The 12,908-nt window shown below is 36.3% G+C and overlaps 1 protein-coding gene across 1 annotated transcript in view; it reads right to left on the reverse strand.

Annotated features, from left to right (window-relative positions):
• LOC111780422 overlaps positions 1-12,908 on the reverse strand; it is a 56,795-nt gene that overhangs the window by 39,753 nt on the left and 4,134 nt on the right. Inside the window, exons 3-7 of the mRNA XM_023660816.1 lie at positions 11,344-11,456; positions 8,917-9,010; positions 5,228-5,271; positions 4,727-4,795; positions 3,347-3,408 (exon numbers count right to left, since the gene is read on the reverse strand). Of these exons, the coding sequence (XP_023516584.1) occupies positions 3,347-3,408; positions 4,727-4,795; positions 5,228-5,271; positions 8,917-9,010; positions 11,344-11,456 (382 nt within the window). The remainder of the gene's footprint in view (positions 1-3,346; positions 3,409-4,726; positions 4,796-5,227; positions 5,272-8,916; positions 9,011-11,343; positions 11,457-12,908) is intronic.

Here is a 12,908-nt window from a genome sequence, read left to right on the forward strand (position 1 = left end):
AAAAAAAAAAAAAAAAAAAAAAAAAAAAAAAAAAAAAAAAAAAAAAAAAACTCTTCAGGAGTAAATAGTGGAGGAAAACAAAGGTTTTCCGAAAGAAAAAAAAAAATCAATTTATACCACACAACTTTGGGGCTCAATCAATTAAACTCCAAACAAAAATTGTATCAATTTTAATCTATATAAAAAATTTAGACCCTCCATTAAGATTTTATTTTTCAACCCTTAAATGCATAATTCTAACACATATATAAGACTTCTTTGGGGCTCAATCAATTAAACTCCAAACTTAAATGCATAATTCTAGCACATACATAATTCTAGTAAAATTATTGGAAAATACAAGTATCAAATAGATGTAGTAATTTCCATTAATAAGAGTATTTGTAAAACCGATAATGCGTAATTGTTCTAGCAACTTTGGTATAATTTTGGGAGAGTAATTTTATTTAGGCGATTAAAATTGATTTTGAATGGAGTCAAAAGTAAAAATAGTCGTGCATGGGAATCTACATTGATTCTAGAATTTTTATTGACATAATTATTAGCTTAGAGTTTTCATTCATTCAACTAGCAAAGTTTAGAAAAATAAATCATGAGAATGCTCAAGTTCTTCAACAAAGGGGGGTGGCTTCTCTTGCCCGATGTCTCGTGCTAGTATTGAAATTCAGTGCCCACAAAGGAAGTAGTGAGCAAATGAATACCGAATAAGTTAGGGGTTGGAAGGAAACATGATGAAGTGATAGATGTCACAACCATTCTATGAAGAGTTGTAACCCTCACATGCAGTCATGACAAGGTGGCAACACAAAGTAGCGCCCAACCGGTCACGCGAGGGCCGAGAAAAGACAGAGTCACGATGCGACCAAGGAGGATGGGGCATCATCCAACATACCATATACGGTGTACATTGAAGCCAAGTCGAAGCATAGGCAAGAAGGAGGAACGAGTAAACAAGAGTGTCAAATATATGCTTGTTGAAGGGCCAAGTAGGGCCCTAGGCCTAAACTTCAAAAGTCGGGGTTCTTGAGGGAATTTCCACATGCGTTCTAAACTCAAGTCCGTCCATATAAAATATGAAAACTCGCCAAATTGGGTGTCAATCGAGCACCGAATGGACGCTCCACAACACCGTATTACCGTTCGTCAAGATCATGTCTACATCTGCCAGATTGAAAATGCCACATAATGTACCTTAGGAGGAGACGTGGTGTCAGTTCTCCACCACCCCTAGGCCCTATGGCCTAAGCGAACTACCATGTGGCACATACGCGCGTCACAGTGAGGGCGAGCATTGTGAGACAAGTGTGTCAAGTGACTTCCTTTAAAATGAATTTTCAAGAACAATGTCGGACGACACGAGTGTGTCGACATTGTGCCCCAGCCAATGTGTCAAAGGTTGGATCATACACCTATTATCCGATACGGAATCCGTAAACGATATAGCATGGATACGGGAAGGTCCAATGCCTCGATAAAACCCAGATGGATGGATGGATGGATGTTTGGATGTCCCAATATTATGAAAGACATGTGGGTCCATTCTTGATGGCATGACCGAGTCGGCTGTGATAGTGTAGAGGCAAGGTCGAACCGGATTACTCGGCCTAGTGTAGAGGCAAGTCGATTGGGTCGCAGACCACTGAACATACGCATGTAGGCAACATGTGTGGCCGAACAAGTTTGGATTCCGCACAAGTTGTGTTCGGTAGGCGAAGAAAAACCTCACCTAAGGTCTGATGAAGCCACAAATATGGGAGAAAAATGAACATGGGGCTTGAGTTCCCCTCAAGGCTGGTCATGAGCGTGTCAAGATCACGACACTGCATGGTTGAAAAAGTCGACTATGACACTAGGTTCTGATGTTACTACGAACATGGTTCTTTTTTGCATCCCTTGCTTCCTTCAAGACCTGAACGTTCTCAAGGTTGGATGAGGCAAGATACAATGATCAGTAAGTGGCATGGCCTTATCTTAAGAGTCATTTGAGGGGCTTCTACTTCAAGGGCTACTCTTGCCCGATGTCTCACGCCAGTATCGAAACCCACAGAGGAAGTAGTGGGCAAATGAATACGGAATAAGTTAAGGGTTAGAAGGAAACATGATGAAGTGCTAGGTACTGATGTTACTACGACATGTTTACTTTTTGCATCCCTTGCTTCCTTCAAGAGCTGAACGTTCAGGGTTGGATGAGGCAGGATACAATGATCGGTAAGTGACATGGCCTTATCTTAGGAGTCAGCTGAGAGGCTTCTACTTTATCCATTAAAGCATCTTCTTTGAACATTTTCTAAAAAGTAGTTCATCATAAAATGCTTATTCTATTTAGTTACAGTCAGATGTACAAATGTGCATTATAAAAATTGTTAATGGAGTTGGGATAGGAGCATTATTCTGGTGCTGTCTTTAACTTGTGGCTGAAAAGTCAAGACCAAATACAGATCGGCAGTCAATTCTAAAAATTTCAGCAGTCTTCTCTCTTCCAAACTAATTTTTCAATCTGAAGCTGTATGTCGAGCCAAGGGAGGGAAAAAAAAGAGTCGTGATGAGGGAAGGTCAAAACAATTAACCCAAACATAGAAAGATTTCTTTAGTAGCATTACTCCAAAGAATATTTTATTTTGTGGGAAGATATGGACCATAAACGATGCTGAAATTTGGAGCTGGAAACCTTTGAAAATGGAGAGTGAAAAAAAGAATGATTCTGATCTTAATTCAGCATGCACGAAGGACAAACTGACAAACTGAAGCAGAAATTGCTGCCGAAGGAAGATCTTCTTTGAACCGTCAAAGGAAGATATCATTCGGTCTTCCTTACCTAAAGTTTTGTTAGCTATTTTCTTGATGATATTTGTAATAATGTGGGACTTTTTGCATAGGGGCTATCTTTAGCTTTCCCTCTTTCTTTTTTGCTTTTATTGAGTCTACTTTGAATAATTGTACTAACCTGTTCAATCATAATAAAAAAGAAGAAAAATCTCTCCCATCCAAAAGAATTGTAAACAGCATTTCAATTAGGAAGTGAGAAAGGAGAGGCCGCCATAATTGTGCAAGTAAGGGTAATCTTTGCACCAAGACAAAGCCAAAAACGATAACAGTTGCACGGATAGCATTGAACATGAGGGTAATTTCAAGCATTTAGTCTAAAGCCAAACAGTAATAGTCAAAGAAATATATTACACCAATAGCAATAGCAAAAGAACAAATTATCTTACTAAAATGAATATCAGCTTCAACTGGAAAATAATGCACCATAAGAGAGTAAACGTACTTGCGTACCATCCACATAACATAATTACTCACAGGAACTAACATGAGAAGAAATTAAATAAACGAGGGAAATAATTACCCCAACAAAATTTGCTTCATTATCTTCAGGCTGGAAAACTTCAAACCGAGCTTTATATGTCCCTGCAGCCTCGCAGCAACATGGAATACAATGAGATCATCATGACACTGGAGTATAAGCAACTAAGAGAAAATCTCAGATACACCTTGGTATTTCATTTTTTCCCCTCGAGAGACAAATTCCAAAAGATAAATAAAGTAGAGAAATATCAATAACATCAAAAGAAAATTATCAAACATTAGTTTTCGAGAAACAATATCATACCTTCTATTACAGAGAAAAGGTGTAAGAAATGCCTTATGGAGAAATGAGCAGTGTTAAAGGTGCAAAATTTTCCTTCAATATTCACATACTCATATCAGTGTATTGAATATGGGATGACATGTTGCTATGTGGGAATTCCATTGTCCCCCATATAGAAGACAAGTTAAGATAAATTTGAATCTTAAAGAATCTTTCAACTTCAAAGGGCACGAGTCAGAGACTTGAAGGACCAATATCAAAAGTCCAGTAAATTGGATAAACTGGCTGAGAAGGAAGGTGGTATACTTGTAGGGTTCTTATAGGGTTCCCACCTCTCCTATCATCATCTGGCCAACGTAGGATATCCCCCTCACATCTAACCCTCAAGTTTCAACAACTCTTCTTCCTTTCACTCTCTCTCCCTACTGGGATGCTCGTTTTCTCTGCTGAGAAGGGAGCTGGGAATGGAAGAGTGAAGGGAAAAAATTCCCATGAGCTCAACGGAATCCCCTCCCCCACGCCCAATTCTCCATCTCCACCCAGTTTTGCCTTTTTTTTTTAATTATTATTATTGTTTATTCTTATTAATTTTTTAACAAGAAAAAATATATATTAAATAAATGCAAAGAGGCTAATCGTTCTAGTTTTTAGTTTTTCTAAGAGGTTTCTTTTTTTTTTTTTTTTTTTTTTTTTAAACATGGNTTTTTTGTAGAGACCTCAACATATTTATAAAATATATTTTCTTTACAATAGAAACAATAAAAACATATATTGAAGATTTAGTATCCAGGCTGGGAATGGATAATATCTATTCCTTAACTTGAGGGGAGTGTAAAAAAAAAAAAAGCTTTGATTTAAGGAATATTTGTGCAATCTCATTAAATAAGGAAAGTAATTAATCTTATCTATATTGTTAGCTAGTATCTACAAAATTTATTTATATTTATCTTATCTTGTTACGTGATATCTAAGATTTATTTTATCATTTGTGTATGGCAAAAATCAAATGTACCTCTCTCAAATAAAATAAGAAAAACGGCAAGCTAATTTAGACTTGCAACAATAACCAATAAAGACCAAACATACTGATAATTGAAAAACATATGACGAGAAATGAGGATAATAGGTAAGACTTACCAGGTCACCAGTCATATCATGGAACATGACGTGAAAATTTCTAATGGATATTTGAATGTTGTCAAGAATCTAAGAAGAAAGAAAGAGATCATATTATGAATACTAAAATCCAAAACATATATAAACACACGAGAACCACATATGACAACAAACGAATAATAAGAAATCTACCAAATCAAATATATACAAATTAAAAAAAAAACGTGATAATACTTATTCTAGAATAAAAAATTTGGTATTGCAAGTTCCATGCCTGATAATGGACACCAACAATTCAGCCCGTAGGCCCAATAATTCTCACTCGTACAACAAAACAGTCCCTAAATTTACTCGTCTCAAGAGCATATACATATGAATGAGCACATAGCACATAGCACATAGCACATGCACAATATGACCAAATCCAAATTCAACATGAATAAAAACATCATATAAACATTTAAAAAACACTGCATATAAAATGACACTAAGATATGTTACAAGGCAAGAAATTAGCATCACCTTTGCAGTAATGTAAGAGATAAATGATTGCCCAGCCTGATTATCTGCAGAAAAGGAGCATGAAAGAAGTTATTTTTTTTAGTAACAAGAGAACTTCCCGACAAACATTTTAACCTACTTTTGGGACACGATTTAAACAAAATGTATCAGGGCAAACAATACTGAAAAAAAAAGAACGCAGTAAATCAGAACTCAATTTGTTTAAATCAAAATGGTACAAAAATAATACATGAAGTAGTGCAATGTGATCTCATTTGATGATTCAAAGCAATCTTTAGTCACACAAGCAGGATGCTATTTATAAGTAAGCTGAGTTCATCAACAAATCACCTGCAGAAAACCGAGTTAAGTAATGGAAATAAACTAGAAACAATTGTATTTTACAAAGCATGGAATTGGTTGGCTTCTGCTAGTGCCAAATATCTTAGAAGCCTCAGATCATATGAAACATGTTGCTACAAGAAGGGACAAGTGGCACAATGCATCATATCATTGGGCAAACATATGCAAGGTATAGGGACTCGTTGCGAGTGCTAAAAGAGCACAGTGAAGTGCATGAATGAGTAGAGCATGGAGAGCACATGCATGCAACAAAGATACATGGCCTCAAGCCACATCAAGGAGATCCAAGGATGATGTGGCATATGCTCGATCTCAACACTCCAAAAGCCTAGGAAGCATGGACCCTCTGTTTTTTAACAAGAGTTTGTGTCATACACGAGTCAGACACGGATATGTTCAAACACGCTCAGACAAGTGTCCAACACGTAAATTCCATGTCTTTTTTTTAAAATTTGAACGGGGTGGACACGCCACAAACAAGCAAGGGACACACCTACAAAATAAAAGCTCAAAACATAAAAGTAGAGGCAACACCATTTGTCAAAGGCAGTCGAAAACGGCACCAAGGAGGGGAGGGAAATCACAAAAACAAAAGGTGAAGAAAAAGGAAGAAGAAATAATTCGGGTCTTAAAAAAAAATACAGCTTTTTGAAACTTTTTATTTGGAGTTTGGCAAGTTGGGCATTTGCTCTTTATTGGGTTTCTTTAAATGGACTTATATGATTTAACTTATTGGTAAATTTAATTTTTATGCACTAATTAAATTTTTAACCTCACTTCTCTGAGTATAGTATAATGGACAAGCAGTAGGATAACAATTTTTAACGTCACTAGCAGTCAAGAGCTTTGAGGACTCGAAAATTTAATAGATTCCTCAAAAAGGACTCAAGAATCTCAGAGCATGCTGCAACGGGAGAAAGGTTGTAAATGATAGCAAGCATCACATAAAAAAAAAATGTTAGCTGATCATGAACAGTAAACCCATTAAAAACACTCATCACTAACTCAGCGACTACAATCTCCCTATTCTCTGAAACTAAAGTTGGTAGAAGATCAATACATCATCATTCACGTTAAAAAGTCCTGTGATTTGATGTAAACGATGTAAATCCAGAGAATTGGAGAAGTAATTCAAGGAGCTCTTAATGATATTTGGAGGATCTAACATCACCAAATCTTATACACATTCCCTTTTTTTTATCATTGATTTCAATTGTAGCTGGAAGAAAACTACACAAAGTCCTTTTGACTTCTATACAGGCATCAGTGCAATCTCATATATAAAGAGTGTGAGAAGAAACTCCCAAGACCACCAAAGTAATGGTCAGACAACTTTGACTAGGCTAGATCCCAATTGGCTATTGGCAAGTTCTTGATGGAGATTCATCCACCATAACCTTCAACAAAATTTGGATGATTGTTCACGAGCCCACTTTTCAATAAGCAAATAAAACTCACCATCGAGTCTCCATTTACCTTCAACCTTCAAATTCAAGATCATTAATGAATTTCCACACTTAAAATTTAGTAAAGTCTTGTTTTCCATGAAGGGATTATAGTAAAGTCTTGTTTTCCATGAAGGGATTAATTGAAACAAAATCCTTAAAATAATCTTCGAAAACATTTTAAATCTCCTTCCAATTCTTGTAAGCAAACAACCTAGAACAACCATTAGCTCGCTGAAATTCATTTTCACCATATCTTGGTCTTTAATCCAAGGAGGATTAGAAAAAGGCAACATTTCATCAAGACTTAAAAGAATCTTTTGAGATCTCATTGAAGTTGTGGAACTGTGAATCATGAAGGTTGAGACGGTTGCAGCTAAGTATCAAGAGAGCTTTGGCCTAGCTTAAAGACAAGAATAAGCTATAGAGCTTGGAATAGAGTAGAGACAAGTTAGATTAAAGTACCAAACTCAACCAAATCCAACCAACGCCAAAATCAGCTTGGTCCTTAAAGTGTTTACCAAATTCTACCTAATTTGCAGAAAGTTGCCATCTCTAAGAGTCCCCACACGATATGTCTTATATACATTTCTTCATTTTATTTTTAATGGAATTAATAATTGGAGTGATATCTTCCTTGGCTTGATCGTCTTGAATCAGCAAATTGAAAGCTTTTTTCATCGTGTTCTCTCAACAAGTCTTTTGTTGGATTCTTGTTTGCTAGATATTAATTTGAATCGGGATGCATTTATATTTTCTTTATTTTCTGTTTCAATTCACTCCCTGAGTTTGTATCTTTTGAGCCGCTTCTTTTCATTTCTTCAATAACAAGTTGCGTACCTTATCCAAATAATAACCATAACAATAAAAACAAATATATAGGTTGGAAGACTGAAGACCAGAGATTAAATTGAAGTTAATCAGCCACCTTTTGGAAATATGACCTTTATTCCATTTATTACTCATGAGTTCAATCTTCTCAATAAGAAGGCTCTAGAAGAAGATATAGTTCAAGTATTGATACCATGGGACATTGCTAAATGCAAAAGGGAAAAGACAACCAGCTTGCAACTTCAAACTAATCCGAGGCCATGGACTTGGAGAGATTAATTTTCAAGCCTAAAGCTTCCTTGAATATTACGACAATGAGAACTGGTTTATAACTCTGTTGCATCCAAATCCAAGAATTTTTATGAACTTCTATTTATTCTTCTACAATCAAGGAAAAACTTGCAACTTATGGTTTTGAGTCTCAAATGAAATCAAGCTGCAACGAAGACAACTCCATTTTGATAAAGAAAAGCAAGAGAAAAACCAAAACCCAGAGACTCAATGTGCAAGTAGCTTATATCTGCCGCAAGAAGATGCAATATCTTCACCTTTATTCTTGAAATCCTTCTATTCCTTCGTTCTAACTGATAGCATACCTCATTAATATTTACAAATTGAATTTCATGAGTAAAAGTGCTGACTAAGGAAATTCCAAACGGTTTCATTGATGTGATAAAATTACAAAAGATGGGACAAGAGAATCCACAATCCAATGGGTGCTAAAAGAACTCCGATTGAATATAAAATATATCAAGCTATAACTATGAAAAAGCACGGAATTTTTACACTGTGAAAGCCAAAAAAGATGAGGATTCAAAAAAACTATCAAATACTTTTCTCAATCCTTGAACGCTTTGTTGTTCCTTACCATTCACAAAGACCACAAAAAAACCCTAATAAATTGGACCCATATAACTTTCTTCTCATTCTGGACCCCATCAAGGAAACTCCAAACCAATAAAAATAAATGGACTTTGAATTCATAAATTGGACATAAATGAAAAATGTTTATAAAAAAGACAAAAAAAAAAGGACATTGACAATGCAATGAATGGAAGCCAAGTAGCTCACCACTTACACGCCGTGATAATTTTGCCAGCTCAGCAGCAGCAATTTTGGCCTTCTTCCCAGCAAATTCTCTTTTTTCAACCACATCTGAGCTCCACTGGAACAAAGAAAAAGATATCCAGCAATTTCACAATGGGATATTAAGTTTAAAATTATCCATTCTCCTTCTGGAAGGCTGCACGTTAACTCAATAGTTTTACCAAGTAAATTATGTTTATTGAGCCCTCCAATAAAGAAATCCCAAAGAACAATTAGTTATTGAGATATGAAATATCCAAAGGGCCAAACGAGTTTCAAAAAGAGTCTACAAGTGGCGGATATAGTAGAAAAACTAGAAGAAAAAAAGTAATTAAAAAAAAACACAATTTAGACTTAGCTTATCACGAGCAAAACTTAAAGTTGATTCTGATTATTATTAAAAAAAAAATTGTTTTTTCTGCCCAAATCACCCAAAGAAATGCACAAAAGCCACTAAACCAAGTTGTTTTTCGAATTCTTCAATTATGTGCCAAAAAACCAGAGTGCTTTTTTGAATGCTATATATATGTGTGCCAGCAGGAACCCTAAATAACCAATACTGGGAGATGAACCAATCTAATGTAAATAATAGAAGCTAGTACAGAAAACCCATAAATAAGTAGAGTAAACGTGAGAACACGGCCCAGTTGACTAAATAGCTTCTGGCATTGTATCATGAAGCCGACACTTCATGGCACAAGGTTATTGTTAGTAAGTATGGGTCTCATCCCTTTGATTGGACTGATGGTGGGGCTAAAGGCACCTCCAAAAACCCTTGAAAAGATATTTTGATGAAGTTTCCTTTGCTTCCCAGTTTATTCATAATGTGGTGGGGGATGGGAGGAATACAAATTTTTTGGAGGATAAGTGGTTGTGGAGATCGAGCACTCTACGCCTTGTTTCTATCGATATACCCCTTTGTGTTTTGGATTCTCAAGATCCAAACGTCCCCCAACTTAACGTCAATATTGTGGAAGAGTCTTGTACAAAGTTAGTGGTTCATAAAGTGATACATTCAACCCAAAGAAAGAAGATCTTCCAAAGGATTTATCACACAACGTAGTTGTGGAACGCTGTAATATTGGGCTCAATGGTACACATTTTGATAAGGTTTTACTATCTTCTTCTAAAACAAATTCCCACACAATGATCACTCTCCCCCCTACATTGAGGTCTCAGATTGTGATTCTGATATTAGTTAGTAACGTGGAGGTTGATTTTCAGAAGCATAGCCATCTAGGTGAAGAAGATATAACAAGTACTCTGTTTCTGATGACTTCAAAACTCTTTTCCAGATATCCATCAAGTCTATTCAATCATCATGTAGTGATTTTACAGAATTATCCTTGTTTGTGAATATTATTAATTTGAAAATCTTCTTCTAAAATTAATACCGTTCCTCCCTTCTATGGCCTCTAGTCCTTGGTGCAGAAGGTGAAGTTCTTTGGGTAGGTTTTGCAAGGAAGGGTCAATACCTTGGATCAGGTCTTGGACAGAGGGTCCTCTTCGGTTGGGCTTCATTAATTGTATTATCAATGCACTTCTTTAATCTCTTCATCCCCAAGGCCAGCTCCCCAAGATCAATATCCAAGGAAAATTGGATAAAAAGTTCTTACTTCATCCACCACTAGAAACTCTATGGGAATAGGCGAAATTGGAATTCCCTTCCTTAGCCAAATTCACCTTAGATCTTTGTCTCCAACTCACCGCCCTCTCTTCTAACCACCTCCACATACACGCCCTTATTGGGAGGTCCTCTCCTCTGGAGTTGTGTTTTTACCCATGACCTCTTGATTTTTTATACTTAGATCTTCGATCACCTCCCTATTCCACACTTCCAAAGCTTCTTTTTGAGCCCTCAACTTACCAATGAAACAATACCTTTCCCATTTCCGGGCACTCTCACCTACCACCACGAAGGGAGAAAGGATTTCAAAGAGGGATAATCCAACCACATATTTACAAATCTAAAAGGACAAAACCCCAACTGGAACATCCAAAATCAAGGAATGAAGGCCAACGATAAGATGTAAGTCTAGGTCCCAAGGATTGACGCACCTTGAGGAAAATATCCATCCACCATTTTGAAAAAAAGAATTTGACAATCCTAATTCGAGAACTACGATTGGACCAAGTAAATCTCCCATTAAATAAGGGAGACCAAAGGGCTCACAATCCTTAATGAACCAATGAAACTATCTCATCAATCTCGTCTCGTTCCCCCTTGCATCTTTTCTTGGGACTCCTAATCACATTAAAATTCCCAACCAAGCACCAACATGAACCACACAGACCAAAAAGTTCACCCATCTCCTCCTAAAAAGCCCTCCTGCCTCTAGAGGGAGGAAGCCTCCCCTTCACTACATCCAAAGAACCTGTTACCTAAGAAAAATATATAAAGTTGATAATTACCTCTTCATCATCCCGTTGAGATGCAGAAATATATATATCCTCCAAAATGATAATGATCGGATCCCATCCAAGCTTTTTCCATGGAATCTTGATGCTTAACCTCCCCACACGACCTACAATAGCAAAAAAAGAAAATGAAGCTTAAGAATATTAATTTAAAATTTTATTTAAACTATTAAAATTAACCAAAAAACATATCAAGCATGAAATGGCTGAATTTTTAGTCTATATCTAGAAGAGTTGAAAGATTGTTTCATTGCACATATAGGAGTGGGGGGAAGGTAACAATTTGAAAGATAATGGTTTTTGTGCAAATGATTTGACTACTGCTAGAAAGAAATGGAAGAATTTTCATTGATAGAAATCTATACTGGCCCACCAGTTTTACATTAAAAAAAAGCTTGATTTTGACCCCAAAAAAAATGATTGTATCATCGAAATATTGGAGGTAGGAAAATTCAATACCGTTCCTACCAACTAAATAAGAATCCTTCTTGCAGTTCTCACATCCTCTAAAAGACACTAGCCAATATACCTCGAGCTCTAGAGAGAGTTAATAATCTTCCTGTCTAACTCCTCTAATTTGGATTCTTGGAGAATCCCAACATACAGGCTAACTCTAATTAACAAAGGTTTAACATGTTTAAGGGGAGCATCGAGCCCTCTAATATTCCAAGAGATAATCTTTATAAGGAAACGTCATGGCCAGTGACTACTAAACTACACGACATCAATTTCCATCTCCAAACCCTTTACGTAATTCGTGATTTCCCTCGATTTCTTCTATGCTACCACACTGCCTTTACACGAAATCAGCCTAATGCATTACTTCCATTATTCAGAGATTTAATCATCTTTAATGTAAAAAGGGATCGTCATTGTCCTCTACCTCTGCATTTGAATCCTTGTCTTTTTCCTGCAAACCTTCTTTGTGCGAATTTGAAATTGGCATCTACGAGTGAGGGGTTACTAGCAATACCTCATTGTCTTAGAAAAGAAAATTATCTCCCACGAGCCTCACCTCTCTAAAGCAATGATGGAATCGCATTGGAAGGTCATCATTGTCTTCTCTCCTAGAAATTTTGATTACCAAGTCTTCCTCCTTTCTACCATTCAGACTAGCCAAGGAGATATCATATGAAATTTCGTTTTAAATTTGTTTCCCTTTATCTCGAGGACTAGAGCTTTAACCTTTAAATTCTTTTTCTCCATTTGTGGAAAAGATTTGGCCTTTCAACTAAAATAATCAGGCTTGATTATCCTTAGAAAAAAGAAACCGCTTTAGAATTATCTTTTTTTTCTGTCTGATTTAAAGGGAGTTGGATGTTTAAAGGCCCAACGGGATCTAGGATGCTCAAATGATTTTGGGGGGATGGGGGGCATTTAATCTGATCATTGTTTCTCATGGAACCCATTAAATCCATATTCTCAGCATCACATGATCGATCCATTGGAAGTGGTTTTTGAAATTGTCCTTTGAGAAATAGTTTCTAAGGTGCCAAAATACCAAATTTTAACCTCCGGACAATTGATGTCATCCTAAAGCTTTCCATTCATCTAGATTT

Source organism: Cucurbita pepo, chromosome LG18 (genome assembly GCF_002806865.2).
Source record: "Cucurbita pepo subsp. pepo cultivar mu-cu-16 chromosome LG18, ASM280686v2, whole genome shotgun sequence".
In the NCBI taxonomy this organism is placed as follows: domain Eukaryota; kingdom Viridiplantae; phylum Streptophyta; class Magnoliopsida; order Cucurbitales; family Cucurbitaceae; genus Cucurbita; species Cucurbita pepo.